The sequence below is a fragment of the Chelonoidis abingdonii genome, chromosome 11 (assembly GCF_003597395.2).
Source record: "Chelonoidis abingdonii isolate Lonesome George chromosome 11, CheloAbing_2.0, whole genome shotgun sequence".
Taxonomy (NCBI): domain Eukaryota; kingdom Metazoa; phylum Chordata; order Testudines; family Testudinidae; genus Chelonoidis; species Chelonoidis abingdonii.
Window position 1 is genome coordinate 39,520,866 of NC_133779.1, and position 16,018 is coordinate 39,536,883.

Genomic DNA, 16,018 nt, shown 5'->3' on the forward strand with positions numbered 1-16,018 from the left:
CGATTTCCCCCCTTGGCTTTGCATGGTTTTGAGTGACGACCCGGGGTGCCAAAAAAGAGCAAAGTGGGTCTTGCTTCTTGCCCTGAACAAGGCCACTTGCTTTGCCCCCCCTCTGCCTCCCTATCTTTGCCCCCCCTCTGCCTCCCTATCTTACACAGTCTAATGCTCCTGCGTCGCTCTCCCTGGGGAGCGGTGGGTTAATTCGCTTTGGAAGGGGCTCAAGTCACATGCGTTGCAACTCTTGTATTACAAAAATGAAGCGGCAGCAGAATGGGGCTGCTGGAGGGCGTGGGGGGGCACCTTACCCTTGTGGGGCCTGGCCTGCAGCTGACAGGGGCAGCTCCTTGGGCCCATCATTGGCACAGGCTGGACAGAGCCCTACCGGTTGCAGCAGTGAGGCTCTGTGCTGCAATCCACCCTGGGGACCAACTGCTGCACTGGCTAGAGGTGGGACTTTAGCTCCTGATGGGGCTTGTGCTCCTTGATCTCAAGGGAAGGGTGCTGGGGCAGGTGGGTTTTCCAGCCTCAGCACCCACCTCGTGGCTTGAACTTTCCTACCTTCCCCTCGCCTGCCTTGCCCCTTCCAAACACGTGCTGGCCCCCACATGCTCACACCAACCCCAGCTGTGGCACTCAACAGCCTTGATCCCCTTGCAGAGAAGCTGGCTCCCCTGCAATTCTAGCAGTTTCTCTCCTCCCCGCAGCGATGGCAGCTGCGTGGTTGCATCATGCCCCAAAGGGTTGTGCTGTAACATGAGTGCAAACCCCCCCCCCCATCCTGCTGTGTGGGGCCCACAGCACCTCGCTCTCTGGGACATGACCTCTCACACAACCCCGTGGGAGGCCTTTGCGGTGGCAAACTCAGAGCCATGGGAGTCGGTTCAGCAAATGGGGCTGCAGCGATGGGGTTAAACAAGCAAAGGTCTTGTCTCTCCTCCCCCAGGGAAAGAAAGCACCTGAGCCCTCCCCCTTCAGGAGCCACACACACCATTCAGTCCGAATGCTGTAATTAATTCAGGGTACAACACACCTGTCGTAACAGGGGACACCTGCATTACCTCACCATTTTTGCAGTAACTATTTGTTTAACTTTAAAATACAACCTCCCCACAGCTGTGCTTTCTGTTAGCCTAGCAGCCCCTAACAGTTACCCTCAGCTTTCATCCTCTTCTGTCGAGCAATGCTGAATGTTGAGCCGTCCTGTTCTTTGCTACTGGTTTCTTCCCCCACCTGCTGTCTGTATGTACTAAGGATGTTATTTTACTGGGGCACTGGACAGTATTAAAATTAAAGCTGTATAACTAGGAAGTCGTTCTCTTTATTTTCCACCCTGCTAATAAGGACGGCATGGCCAGTTGGAAATGGTGGTCAGGGGGGAGTAGAGAGGAGAGAGCCAGCAGGGGCGGGGGAGGAGTTTTCATTTAATAACCAGAGGTGGTTGGTTCCTCTGCTGGTTTGAGGAGTTGCTGATTCACAGGCACATCATCCTGCTCACCAGAAGGGGAGGGGGTGAGTTCAGGGGTAAGGCACTGGCTTGCAGATCTGGGTTTAATGCCCAACTTTAACATAGACACCACCACCCCCTTTCTGTGCCTCAGTTTCCCCAGCCATAAAACAGGGATAATACTAACCGCTCACACCAGGCTCTCAGATACTCTGCCCAGAGAGACCATGCACAGAGCTGGGAAAACCTGAGCTTTGAACATAGCTAGTGTCCCACATACCGTACACAGTGTTTGTGTAGCATATCTCAAGGGCTAGCTGGGCTTCTCCAGGTAGTATAGATGCACCCCGGCCGGGGAGGTGATGTGAGGAATGCTTAGAGGCTCCTGCCTCTCTGTAATCGCTACAGGAGGCAGCAAGTGCCTCTCAGGGCAGGGAAGCTGCTCACCACCCAGCTGTTCCTTCCCCCAGCTCCAATTTCCAACACGGAGTTGGTCTAGCCAAGACTTTAGCTTTGTTACAAGACACGGCTGTGGTGTCAGCTGTAGCTGGGGCAACCACAGCGTGATACCCCCAAGACGCAGACATACACCACCACTACCTAGGACCAGGTGAGGTTTCACTTTTATTTCAAATCAGCAGCAGGAAGCATGACACAGGGATGCAGGCAGACAGTTTCCTGAGAGAGAGAAGGACAGAGCTGAATCCTCTGTAAGAGAACAGGTAGGCAAGGGGGGTGGGGGCGTGGGTTTGCACCAGCAGTGCCCGGACGGATGGATGAGGCACACGTGGCTGGGTGAGTGAGCTGATCTCTAACCTGGGCAGCATAGGGAAGCGACGAGGGGTCAATACACAGCAGAGGGGATGGACAGGCAAGCTTACAAATGATGCTGCAGTCACAGGTCTCGGCCCCAGCGCAGGTATTTTTTGATCCACGTCTTGTATTTAAAGACAGCCATTGCGACGGGCGGTTTGAACACATCGACGCAGCTTTTGCCCGTGAAGGAGATCACGCCAGCTACCTCCGCTTTCTTTCCACACACCACAGGGCCCCCGGAATCACCCTGCAACAGCACAGAGTTCACAGCGTCTGTTAGCCTGGGAGGGCCCCGCACAGCATTGGGAGTGAGGGTCAGGAGCATGGCAGGGCCCAGGGGTGGGCACAGAGGCGGTAGCACCAAGCAACAGAGAGTTGAGAGGCAGTGGGGCACATTGCACAGGGCAGGCCTGAGGGTTATCCTAGGACTGGAGCTAACCAAAAGCTTGGACCAAATCCTGTGCTGGTGAAAGGGGCCTGACTGATAGCCCTGGAGACTGGAGTCCTCTCTCCACAGAGCGGGTGCAGAGTAGGGCGAGTGTCCCACACGTGCCCCACCGGAGCTCAGCCCTGACCATGGCCCATTCTGTCTCTAGCCTCTCTGCCAAGCCCACCACCAAGGGCTTCAAAGGATTGGGGAGACCCTGGCCAGCAGTTCCCTGCACCTCACTTATCCTCGCCTGCCGAAAAGGATCAAAGCCTCAGGGATGGAAAATTGGAGACAATTCCCAGGGAGAACACGTGGCCAGACCCCCTGGCATCCCTATTAGCAAAGGCTCTGCCTCCGTGGGTGCTCTGGGGCTGGAGCACCCATGGAAAAAAAACAGAGGGTGCTCAGCACCCCATGGTGGGCCCTGCCGATCAGCTCCTCCCCCTCCCCACTCAGCACCTCCTGCCCACTGCTGATCAGCTGTTTAGCAGCAGATGCTGGGTGGGATGGGGAGCAGGAAGAGGCAGAGGGAGGGCAGGGCATGCTTTGGGGAGGGGCAGGGGTGGATTGGGGGCAGAGTCTGGGGCAGAGCAGGGAGCAAGCACCCCCGGGGAACTCAGCAAGTCGGTGCCTGTGCCTGTCAGTGTCTGTCATGTTCTAGGGTGACCAGATAGCAAATATGAAAAATTGGGATGGGGGTGGGAGATAATAGGAACCTATATAAGAAAAAGACCCCAAAATTGGGACTGCCCCTATAAAATCAGGACGACATCTGGTCACCCTAGTCATGTTCCCTGGGTTCTTTAGTATCTTAGCTAGGTCTGGGGCACACTTGTAGGATCCTGCCATCTCCATGCATGCTCGAGAACAGGCAACTAAGCATGCAGGCCTAGCAACGAGGCCGTCCCCCTTGCACACAGCCAGCTGGGGACTCTCCCCCATCAGCCCGTTCTAGACCAGCGTTGCTATTAAGCCATCACCTGACAAGGGGCAGAGCCCTTCTTGATCCCTTCGATGCACATCATGGTGCTGGTGACCTCGCCATGCCAGTACTGGCTGTTGTTGCACATCCTGATGTCCATCACCTTGACATCGAGTTCACGCAGGACGTGGGAATATTTGCTTCCCTCTCTGAACCTCCCCCAGCCAGCCACGCTGCACAGGGTCCCTGGGGTCGGATTCCTCTTGGACAGTGGGAGAAGGCTCGTCTCCTTGTTCCAAACCACCTTCTTGTCCAGCTGCAGGCAGGAGCGAAAGCCAAGGTCAGGCCTTGGGGACAGACTCTGCCAGGCTGCACCTTCTAGGCTGCTTTCTGAGAGGCCAAGCCCCTAGTCCGACCCTAGAGGAAACTGTGCAGGCCCAGAAGCCGAGGGATGGCGGAAAGGGGTGGGAGGAATGAGACTTCCTAGCTGTTGGGAAGCAGCTGAGGGACAAAGGGAAGCATCCTTCACTCTGTTAAAGAGGCCAGACTCCAGAAAATACTTTACCCGTCAGTGAAAGCAAGGCCAGGCTGCACACCTACCAGCACCTCAGAGGCGAGGGTGTGAGCTGAGAATGACTCAAGGCTGGCTAGAGAGCACTGCTCGCGTTAAAGATTTCCTGTAAGGGTTAGGCAGTTTGTCACTTCTGAATCTCACCTTTCTAGCCGCAGCAGGAGAGGCCTCCAGAGAGACCCCCCGCCCCGCTTCTCCCCATTGCAGCTTCACCCCACTCAACCTTCCCCCTACCCTGAGATGGAGGAACAAAGGAAGGAGTAAATCCTACGCAGTGCTGAATACCCTGGCTTGCCTCTGAGGGTCCTAACACAGTGTTTTCCATCCACAAAGGAAATACTGATATGGTTAGCAGCATGGCCTAGCAGCTAGGCCCCCGGTTGGGACCCAGGACAGCTGCATTCTAGGCCTGCCTCTGCCACTGACCCACTGGGTGACCTCAGGCATGACATTTTTCCCCTCCGTGTGCCTCAGTTTCCCCATATGTAAAAGGAGGATGACAACTCTGTTCTCCTTTGTAAAGTGCTTTGACATCCACTGATAAGAGCTAGGGACTATTACTACCTCCATTTTACAGATGCAGGTTGAGGCAGACAGCAGCAACACAACCTGCCCAAGACCAAACAACAGGATCAGCCAGGATTTGAACCCACTCCACTGCCCTAGCCACATGCTCAGACGCTGCTGCCTTGTAGGACAGGCTCCCATGCCTTCCTAGCAAGCCCACATACCTTGAGCAGCATGATGTCATTTGCCAGGGTTGTGCGGTTGTAGGAAGGATGCGGGACAAACTTTGCGACAGTGAAGACCTGCACTCGGGCATTTCTCCTGGGCTGCCAATGGAGACCCACCATCACCCTGATGGGACCCTGAATCCTGAGACACAAAAAGAAACCCTCTCTAGCATTAGCACCCTCCTGCAGACACCCGGCTATCCCAGTGGAAACACCCCATTGGGGAGGCACAAAGCTAAGCCTGCAGTCAGAGAAGCAAGTCGGCTTTCTGGTGGAGCACATTCCCCCAGCTCTCGACTCATGACCCCAGTGACGCTGGCCCAACCACTGATGCCCCTGGCGTGCTGAGGGCAGACGGGCTCTGCATGCAGTAGCCTCCCATGAGCTGAGCAAGTATCATCTGGGAATGCAGAGGGAGGCACGTTGGCCCGGATTCTTCAAAAGTATTTAGGTGTCTAATTCCCATTGGAAGTTAGGTGCCCAAATACCTCTGAGGGTCAGGGCCATTCAGGCCACTTTAAAAAAAAAAAAAAAAAAAAAAGAGACCTCTGATTTGGGGTGCTTTGGTTTTGGGGTGCCCAGCCCATGACACACCTTTGGGCCAGATTCTTTTGAGAGAGGCTGAGTGCCCACAACTCCAGTGGGCGTTAGGGGAGCTGGAGACGCTCAGCCACCTCTGAAAATCAGGCCCTCAGACCCCAAATCAGAGGCCACATTTTTCAAAGGGGACCTGTCTGGCTCTCCCAAAGCCACGGAGGAGCTGAAGAAAGAATCCAATTGCATTCAATCCCCCCATTTACACCTCATGACCAACCCCGACCCTGCGCGCCTGCCTAGCTGAATGACCTTCAGGGGTCCTTGTTTGCTACTCTACTGGTTGGTGAGATTCCGACAGGTGTTCGGTAAATAACGGCCCCTTTCCCCTCTGGGCTGGCATCAAGGCTTTTCCTCTGGCATTTCTTAAATCCAGGTTTCACTATTTGCCCCTGCAACAGCAGAGCAACCCCTGCTCCCCCCAGCCGAGCTGGGAGCCTGCTCCTCTGGCCCTAATCTGCAGGAACCCACCAGCCAGGGGTGGGTTCTGTACTCACAGGTTGGGGTAGCAGTGCGCAGCCGTCAGCACCCAGCGCGCGTGGACTAGGACTCCCCCGCAGGCGGGAATGCCTCCTATGTGGATAGACACCATATAGGGCCTGGAGTGAGGCAATGCTTCGCGTCCTCCAATGATCGAAGACTGGAGCTGGCCTGCTGCAAAGAAATAGCACGACATGGCCCAGTGCACGGGGACTGGGGAGCAAGGCGGATGCAGGGGACAATTCTCACCCCAAACCCTGGAAAGGGAGGTGTGTTCGAAACCCAGCACTACCAGGCTGGAACCGATCCATGTTCCAGCTGCTCCAACTGTGCCCTTGGGTGTATAAGCCCTGAAGCCTGGAGGTAGCTAGCTGCTGTCCAGCAGGCAGGGCATCGGAGTATGAATCAAGAGCCCTGGATTCCCCCACAGCCACATTAAACCATCAGTCTATTGACCCATCATGTCCAGACGCCTGGCTCCAGCAGCTGCTGATATTGGATGCTTCAGAGAAAGGCAAAGTCCTTCACCAATGGGGGAACCGAGGCAGAGAGAGAGGAGAAGTGGCTCAGCTGAGCCCACTCAAATTAGGGGCAGAGTCAGGAATAAAATCCAGCCTTCCGGATTCACAGCCCAGTGCTCCTATCCACTGGGACACCCTGCCACTCCCCAGCACCACGTGACCACCCACTCACCAGCCTTCCCAATGGGGAGGAACAGCAGCACCAGGAAAAGCAATTGCCCATCTGCCTTCATGCTGCCACCACGCTGAGCCGTCTGCAGACTTTGTCACCCCCACCGCTTCTGCCGGAGGGGATTTCCGCTCGTAGTTATATACCCGCTCCTGCCCTGAGCGCATTCACATCTCCTCTGCAGCAGTGGGAGAAAGGGCTTTCGGGAGGCAGAGGGTGAGGTTTGCAGAGCAAAGGCTGTCGCACCCACAGCCAAGGTAGGGCCTTTCTTCACCGCTTGTGAAAACTGGATGGCACTGGAAGCAAAGTGTTGCCGCGCTGGGGCTGGGAGATGTTTCAGAGGGAGGCAGAAGCTGGGTGCCAACAGCTGAAACACGCCAAAGCTACCGGCAGCGAGAGGAAAGGAGCTGCTACACAGCATGTGCTCACCTCGCTACCCCCAGAAAAACAGGAACTCAGCCCTCAAGAGTGAGTGTGTAAAAATACACGACATGCTTCCTGAATGCTTTGGGGCCAGATTCTGACATGTCTGTGACATTCTACCCCGCAACAGCACACCCCCATACACACACCCCCCACACGCCCTGACAGAAGAGATGTAAACTGCTCCCCTGCCATTTCCAACCACTTTTAACTCCCTCTCTATTGCACTCGGAGCTCAGGGGCACATCTTTAGGCACAAACATGATTACAAAGCTGGAACCATTCCCCTGATCCAGCTAGGTTTGTAGCGTAGAGTCCCATCGCCCAACCCGTCACCCCCATGCACAGGCTCTCAGCCACTGCACAGCCCTGGACCTTGTCACGATAAAGAGATACGCCACTACCTTCATTTTCGCAACCACTTATGTGATCGACTGCAACATGCCCCTTTGATCGCCTCCCCGGCACCCAGCCCATGCAAGAAGCTCTGCTGGGGCTTGTAGCATGTAATAAAACCATTCCTCTCCCAGAGTTCTGCTGCTCTTTCTGAGACGTAAAACCAAGGTCTTAACCACCCAATGCTCACTGAAGAGTCTTAACTGCCGCGAGCACAACATCCCAATGAGCAAACTGGGGTGGAGCCAACACCCAGGTGCTGGCAGAGATCTGAAGGAAAGTGCTCGGGCTTCTCTGGGTTTTTAGGTCCATGGTACTTAGCTAGTGGACAGAACAAGGGGCTGGGTCTCCAGATCCCAAAATTCTATTCCCAGTTCTTCCACTAGTATGCTAGTTGTGTCCTCGGGCAAGTCACAGCCCATCCATGTGCCTCAGTTTCCCTATCTACAAGATGGGGATAATGAGACTGACCTTTGCAAAGCCCTTTGAGCTCTGGTGCTGAAAAGCACTGAATAAGGACAAGGGGTTATTACGACTTCCAAAGAAATCACAGACTTTAACTAGTGCTCACAACTCCCCCTCCCCTTCAAAACAGGCAAGCATTGTTACACCCATTTCACAGATGGAAAGAAATTGAGGCACAGGCCTACAAAGCAGTTTTAGGGACATCGTCATCTGTTGCTATCTGCACTGGGAACGGCTAGTGCAGACAGAGCTCTCAGGGGTCTGGTGTGAGCTGCATCAATGTAGCAAAGCCTTGGGAGACGACCAGTTAGTTACCAGGGCAGACACAGACAGTGAAAAGCTGGGTGGGGTTAGGGGGTGCCACGGTCAGAGCTGAGAATACAGCTCATTATTGACTCCCAGCAGGACCTGATCTGATCCCTACCCGGCCCTTTTCATAACAAAGACTCGGCCGTTCAGTTTTCTGAGGACTGGATTTTAATAAGAGCTTATTAAATAATGAGATTTATGAGCAGCCTTGGATCACATTCCATATAGATTCCCACTGCATTTTAATAGCAAACTCCCACCAGCAACAACTTTATTTTCTAAGTCTTCTCACCGTCGAGTTTAGGTGCAAAGCCAAGCAGATTAGTTCACTGCCAACATAGCAAACCCTGGATGCCAAATGAACAAGGCAAGACACACCGTGTCACTCCTGGCAGGAATCCACCAAAGCCAAGCCCCCTGGGGCTCAGTTTCTCCATGCAGCGGCAGCATTGCTGCTGCTAAGTCCCAGCGCTATCGGCTGGCTCTGCTTTTGGCAACGGTCGCTTTGGAGGGGCGCCCAGCCCTCAATCGGCCAGCTGGAGGCATGATGCTTTTCAAGCTCTCCAGCAGCCTCCGCTCAAAGAATTTGTTTCTGTAGTCGAGTTCGTTAAGATGCCTTAAAACCAGAGGCACCTGCTCTTTCTCCACGTCGACATAAACCGGGATCATCTTCGTCCCCTCCTGCTCTATCACATGATGCAGGTTCCACTCCACGACGCGCTGACACCAGGGGTCGTCCAGCGAGCTGGCCGACAAGATGACGATAGTGACCCTGCTAGCTTGGATGACCTCGGCGGCCGTCATGAGGATGGACGTCCCTGCCACTTGGTCCTGGTGCTCGTCATAACCCTGGAGGCCTTGCTTTTTCAGCAACATGGAGATGCAGGAAGCAATATTGTCGTCACGGAGGCAGTACCAGATGGAGAAGTCATAGGTAAACCTGGAGGGTGAGGGGGATGTCATGCCAACAAGCACCTGAGACGGTGACAAGCAGCTTACGAAAAGCCAGCAGCTGCCCGGAGCCCACGCTTACCCCAGCCAGGTCAGGTTCAAGCTTGCCATTTGGAAATTGGCATCAGGTTCTCCTAATGGCTCAATGAAACACCTGGTCCAAGAGTCCCTTCCGAACATGAGCAATGAGATCAGGGTTGTTCATTGGGAAGGGGTTACGGAGGCAAATCCTGCAGCATTTTTAGCTTTAAAGATGAACCTCCCCCTCACATACCCCCTAGCATTTCCAATGAGCATGAGGGGTGACTCTTGTGAAGCTGCATTCATGAGGCTTGGCGGGTTCTTGGAGATTCCAGGGAAGATGCAGCAGTGCCAGATCTTCCATTAAATCAAAGTGCACACTGGGGTTACCTGGCTGGGTGGCTTTCTGGCCCTACAATTTGGATACAGAAACAAGAAGTCACACTGGGGACGTCTGTGAAAGTCGAAAGCACATTGACAAGTGCGTCAGGACTAGGAGGTGGGGCTTTTTACTGTCGAGCACAACCCTTCTGGGCCAGCTTTCTGTCTCTGCTCCCAATGTCTCGGCATTCCAGAGAGGCCAGACAACCTCACAAGGCTTTTTCCTTAATTTCCACGATATTCTGTTCCAAAGTCGCGCCCGCCTGCTTCAGCTCTTCGCACTTCTCCTTCAGCAGACTACAGGCCTTCTGGAGCCGGTGGTTCATCTCTACATAAGAATGACTCTGTTGGTACAGGGGCTCGCTCTTCACTTCAGACTCCTCCTTCTTTCTAGGGACAGGCAAGTCTGGGGAGGGGAAATGTGGGAGGAAAAGACAGAGAATAACATGAATTTAAAACGGGGTAGTAATCTTTTCATGTAAAGCTAAGTTACATTTCAGATCAAGTATCAGAGGGGTAGCCGTGTTAGTCTGGATCTGTAAAAGCAGCAGAGTGCTGTGGCACTTATAGACTAACAGACGTGTTGGATGCATCTGATGCAGTTGGTATTCACCCACGAAAGCTCATGCTCCAATACGTCTGTTAGTCTATAAGGTGCCACAGGACTCTTTGCTGCATTTCAGATCAGACGCACCTTCAGGTCTGTTTATAGCCTCAAAACTGTCACAACACAGGTAGCGGCAGGGGATGTCTCCCTACCATGCTCTGACCAATGCGCCTTACTTATGAACAGGGGAAGACACCTGTACAGGTGAAAGGGAAGGTCAGTCTCCAGGCCCCATGAAGTCTATGACTTCCCTGAAGAAACTGTCAACAAAAGCAGCAATCACAGCTGTGGATTTTGGACTATAAAGAGGTGTCCCCCAAGAATGGGACTGAGACCCAGCAATTCATGTCCCCCAAGTCAACAAACTGGCAAGATGGCAGCAACTTTCAGGGCTAATTTGTGCAATGCTCGCTGACGGAGATTTTAGGAGTGAACAGAGATAGGCTCCCATCATCTGGTAGATTTCATACAGACTGGATCATGGAGATTCCTGAGGCAAAGAGCTGGGATACATTCTCCTACCTTTATTGGACTCTGCTATAAGGACAAACATGGGATCGGATGGCTGGGTGCTCCTGACATCCTCAAGGATCTGTTCCACACTGGGTGGTTCAGGCCGGGTCGGCAGAACCACCCGCTTCTTGCCTTTCGAGCTCATAACTCTCCCACCTCATAAACGGGCATCCTGGAGTGGGCATGAAGAGACTAAGGAGTCAGTGACTTTCCTGCCTGCTGATATAATGCTGCTGCCCCCCATGACTGGATATACACCCTTTATCCCTGCCCCCACAATGCACACTGTATATCCCATACCCCTATTCCTATACCCCCTGCTCATATCATATATCCCATGCCCCCATTGCCACCCACCCTTGCTCGTACTGCATATCCCCCACCCCCATTCTCACCCCCACTCCTACCGTATATCCCTGCCCCCAAGCCCCCCACTCATACCATATACTCCCTGCTTCCCATTCCCACCCATCCCTCATACCGTATATCCCTTCCAACTCCCTGCTCGTACCATATACCCCCCGCTCCCCATCCCCTGCCCCTAGTCTCACCCCCACTCGTACCGTATATCCCTGCCCCCCAAGCCCCCCACTCGTACTGTATACCCCCTGCTCCCCATCCCCTGCCCCTATTCTCACTCCTGCCCCTACCCTATAACCCCACCCCCAAGCCCCCCACTCATACCATATACCCCCTGCTCCCTATTCCCACCCACCCCTCATACTGTATACCCCTTCCAACTCCCTGCTCATACCATAGACCCCCTGCTCCCCATCTCCTGCCCCCATTCTCACCCCCAACCTACCGATATCCCCGCCCCTAGCCCCCAACTCATACCACAGACCCCCTGCCTCCCCATCCCCGACCCCACACCCTACCGTATATCCTGCCCAAGCCCCCCACTTCATACCAATAATCCCTGCTCCCATTTCCACCCATCCCATACCGTATAATCCCTTCAACTCCCTGCTCGTACCATAGACCCCGCTCCCCATCCCGCCCCTAGTCTCTCCCCACTCGTACGCTGATATCCCCCGCACCCAAGCCCCCACTCTACTGTATACCCCTGCACCTATTTCTCACGCCCTGCCCTACCCAGCTAAACCCCACCCCAAGCCCCCACTCATAAATAGACCCCCTCTCCCATCTCCTCCCTCCCCATTCTCTACGCCCACACTCCTACCGTTATCCTGCCCCCATTCCACCCCACCCCTCATACGTAACCCTTCCAACTCCCTGCTCAATATCAATATACCCCCTGCTCCCCACCCTGCCCACTCTACCTACCCCGCCCCCCTGCTACATGCCCTCTCCATCTCCCATTCCACCCCTCACATATCCCGCCCAGCCCCACTCGTTACCATAAGTCCCCCCTCTCACCCCTCCCCACCACCCACCCCTACCGATATCCTCAGCCCCTAAGCCCCCACTGCATACACAGACACCCCTGCTCCCCATCACCGCGCACCCCCACCGCCTGACCCTGAGACGTACTATGCCGTGCCCCCAGCCCATCGCTACGCACAGGATCTCCCGCCGGCCCGTGCCACTCGGGGCCAGTAACAGTGCCGCGCCCAACCGCCCGCTCCCCGGATACCCCCCGAGAACGGACGCGCCCACCCAGAAATTCACCTGATCGCTGCCCCCGAACCCCTTCCCGGCCACCGTCTGTCCCGCCCCCTCCAGCTCAGGAGCAGGCCCCACTTCCGGTTACGCCCCTGTCACGTCATTGGCGTCCGGCGCTGCATGATACGCCCCGCCCCTCCCTTAAAGGGGGCGCGCGCGCCCCTCGTGCTGCGGCCTGGGGCGGCTGCGAGCCAGGGGCTGGGAGGCAGATGGGGGAGGGGGATGAAACGTGACTCAGCCACGGCCCCGGAGGCCCCGCCCCCCAGCCTGCTCTCTGCCCCCCACATCCTGATCTGGAGCTCGGGGCCACCCCCCACATCCCCAGGGGCTGCACCCCGAATTGTCACCGCAGACCCTGCATCTCCCCCTGCGCCCCAGCGTTGCATTGGCAGAAGGGGCGAGCCCTGCCCCAGGGCACACGGGGTGGGCACTTTGCAGAGCATTAGTCAGGGGGTGAGATTTGGACCACCAGCGGGAGGCGGGTGGAACGAGGCGAGGGGCAGGCGGTGCTGTGCCCAGCGGCCGTAGGCGGCCTTGAGACACCATGTTAGACATGGGGGCCCTGAGGGTCAGTGGAATAGGTGCCGTCCCAAATTCCTAGGGGGATCAGCTCCCATGAAAGGTAGCCAGTGCAGGGGTAGGGAGGAAGAGAGGCAACTGACAGCCCCTGGCCTGCAGGCATTTTTAGAGAGGTAGCTACAGTTTAGGGCGGCTGGCAGAGAGGGCCAGAGCAGAGCCTCCCAGAGGCATGGCAATCAGCCACTGGGGCGACGAGCAAGTGCCCAAGCAGTGCCGCTTGTAAGGTGCCTCTTTACCTGCCTCTGCCTTCCACACAGGGTGGGAGATGAACCTCTGAACTTGGGCTGCACTGGCCAAGGGCAGCAACTGTGAGTGGGTGGAGTGCAGAGAAGGGATGGGCCGGTTAAAGGGACTTCTGGGTTGCTGGACTTAAGAACCTGAGGAAAGGGACACTGGGTAACTTACTTGGGAGTGGGGCTTTTGCTCTCGGTTTGTGTTTATGAACCCTAGTTGCGGTGTTTTCCTAAATTAATGTTGAGTTATTTTCCTCCTTTTATTAAAAGTTTTTGCTACATTCAGACTCTGTGCTTGCGAGAGGGGAAGTATTCCCTATTAGAGGTGCCCAGGTCACAGAGGGGGGGACGGGGGAGAATTGAACTAGTTTTGTGTTGTATTGGTGAAAAGGAAGCCCTAGACACTGAATCTGACCCTTGTTGCTACTGGAGCCACCTGGCAGAAGGGTTAAATTTTTGCAAGCAATTCCATCATACTGACAGGGCCAGATCTAACTTTTTTGCAGCCTCAAGCAAAAAAAAAAAAAAAAAAGAGCACCGCCCTGCCGTAATGCCACCCGCCCGCCCGTCCCCCCCAGCACCGCCTGGCCAAACCAAAAAAAAAAACCACCAAAAACCCAAGCGCCACCCCACCCCAAGGTGCTGCCCCAAGCATGTGCTTGGTCGGCTGGTGACTGGAGCCAGCCCCGCATACTCAGCACCTAGGCAGGATGGGTGTGTCTATGCAAACAAGATCAGCTTCTGAAGTCTTTTTCCACAGCTCACCACTAGGTGTTGGGGAGAGCTCATTCAGACCCTGCTTACACAAATAAACCTGTAGTTCATTCAGTATCACCACTGGGGTAGGGATACCCACTTGCAAATTTCCCATAGGGGCTCTTGGTTTATGGAGCCACCATTACAGTGCAGCAAAAAGGTTGTTTAGCCACAGCGCTTAAGGTTCAGTCCCTCATGAAATCCTGTCACCCATCCCAACATCAGCATGTACAACACACCAAAATCTCTAGTGGCACCACAGCAGCACTATGAACTGGATGACTGCAGGTGAGTGGGTAAAACCAGTAGCGTGTTGCTACAAGAAATTGCATGTCCTGTTATGTCAAAACTGCAAGTCTCAGTTGGCACCCAGTGAGCAGCAACAGGGGCTGCTAAGGTCAGCCCTGGTTGAAGCAGGGTGGATAAAAATCCAGATTTTAAAAAAGTTTTTTAGATTCTACAAAATTGATTTCATAAAATGCTTTTTGAGGAAAAAAATGAATAGTTTTAATTAAATTACATTCTAACTCAAAGATATCTCATCATGGAATAGGGATTACAAATTCTATAGTATGAGATAGTGTATTTATGCAATGTTTAAGAAAAGTTTTGTAAATGAGTTCTAATAGTTCACGGATTAGGGACCCAATCTTATGGGGTTCCACAGGCTTCTGTATAGATTATTTAGGTTAATCTTTCTATCCACCCAATGGGACTCAGTGCTCAGTCTAGAAGATACCATCAGAGATGCTTAGTTTTGCAGTTCTCAAACTCTGGATTTGTGTCTCCAGAGATAACATGCTTGTTAACAGCAAAAATGTTTTAAAATAAGTAAATGATATCTAGAGGTGAGAAACAACAGACCTCAACCCTATTGTCACTCTGCAAATTTGTATACACAGAGTCAATCCCTTACCTCTCTCTAAAAGTGCAAAGTTTAAAAAAGTTCATTGAATAGAAGATTGTTGGAAGTGGAATAGGAGAAGAAATCTGGAGATAATGTGAGAAGGGAGGGACAGGCAGTAGAAACAAAAGCGAAACTGTTTGAGCAGTATATTCCAGAAGTCTTGCTGAGTGTAGCCTTCAGTGATTTGAGATCTACAATACTATTCTCTGACTAGAAGGGAAAACCTATAATGGCAGCAGGCCATAAAAGAGACCCAGTTTGGGAACAAGAACCATATGTTTGCTGATGTTTTAAAGAAAGTCCCACCAGTGAACTGGTGAAAGTCACTTAAGCACTTGGATTCAGAGACTGTTGAAGTGATAATCTCACTTTTAAGAGCAGCAGCTTCTTCTGCTGGCGTAGAAAGAATATTTTCTTCCTTTGGATTAATTCATTCTAAAAAATAAAAGCAGGAAAGCTTGTTTTTCCTTTTCCAGATTGTGAACAAACAGGAAAATGAACGTGAAGACAACTGAGTTAGCTACAGAAGCCAATATTTTAAGTTTCTCAAATTGAATGTTAACAGAACAGCTAGGTTAACAGAATGTTTGTGTTTGTTTGTTTTTTTAAACAAAACTATTTTAGCTAAACAATTTTAACAAAAAACAAACGTGTTTTTGAATTTAGTTAAACATTCATGTGTTTATTTTAAAATCCATATGCTTGTTTTGTTAAAACTATTATGTTTGCTGTTGAAGAAAAAAATCCAGAATACATAACGTAGCTTTAGTTAAATAAAACAATGTAAATGTCTGTCTGGTGATGTTCTTCTCCTAATACAGCATGGCAAGAAAATCCTCCAAATATTAATGATTAACCTGTTGAATTGGAGATAGATATCTATGAAGTCATTGGGAGGTGAACTGCTTCAATTACCTTTGGTAAATGAAATAACCAAACAATCCTTCATCTTCTGATATAGCCGTAAAACTATTCTGAAAAGTTTTCAACAATAAATCACTGTTTAGAAACGTATATTGTGTACCTTCTAAAAATGAAGCCTACATCTATCTCTGAGTTGTGAAGAATGTGTATTAAGGTTATAATAACCAGCAAGAATGCACTTTTATGTAAAAATCCACAATTAAATCAAGTTTTTGTGACTAGTGATTTAAATCAAATCCACCCTGG

The 16,018-nt window shown here is 52.7% G+C and overlaps 2 protein-coding genes across 4 annotated transcripts; both read right to left on the minus strand.

Annotated features, from left to right (window-relative positions):
* Positions 1-2,048: 2,048 nt before the first annotated feature.
* LOC116831334 (granzyme M-like) lies at positions 2,049-8,618 on the minus strand. 3 transcript variants are annotated; one of them, XM_032791357.2, is made up of 6 exons: positions 8,567-8,618; positions 6,685-6,977; positions 6,009-6,165; positions 4,915-5,059; positions 3,671-3,928; positions 2,049-2,507 (listed from the first exon to the last, which is right to left on the minus strand). In XM_032791357.2, exons 2-6 carry the CDS (start codon positions 6,743-6,745, stop codon positions 2,340-2,342), a joined length of 789 nt encoding a protein of 262 aa, XP_032647248.1. In that variant the 5' UTR covers positions 6,746-6,977; positions 8,567-8,618; the 3' UTR covers positions 2,049-2,339. The 3 variants fall into 3 exon arrangements, with proteins under 3 accessions (XP_032647248.1, XP_032647162.1, XP_032647417.1); XM_032791271.2 differs by having other exon boundaries at positions 6,685-7,005; XM_032791526.2 differs by lacking the exon at positions 8,567-8,618 and having other exon boundaries at positions 6,009-6,162; positions 6,685-8,343.
* Positions 8,425-12,444, minus strand: C11H19orf25 (chromosome 11 C19orf25 homolog). Its single transcript, XM_032791643.2, has 3 exons — positions 12,380-12,444; positions 10,757-10,919; positions 8,425-10,033 (listed from the first exon to the last, which is right to left on the minus strand). The coding sequence occupies exons 2-3, from the start codon at positions 10,890-10,892 to the stop codon at positions 9,837-9,839; spliced, it is 333 nt and encodes a 110-aa protein (XP_032647534.1). The 5' UTR covers positions 10,893-10,919; positions 12,380-12,444; the 3' UTR covers positions 8,425-9,836.
* Between the last annotated feature and the right edge of the window lie 3,574 nt (positions 12,445-16,018).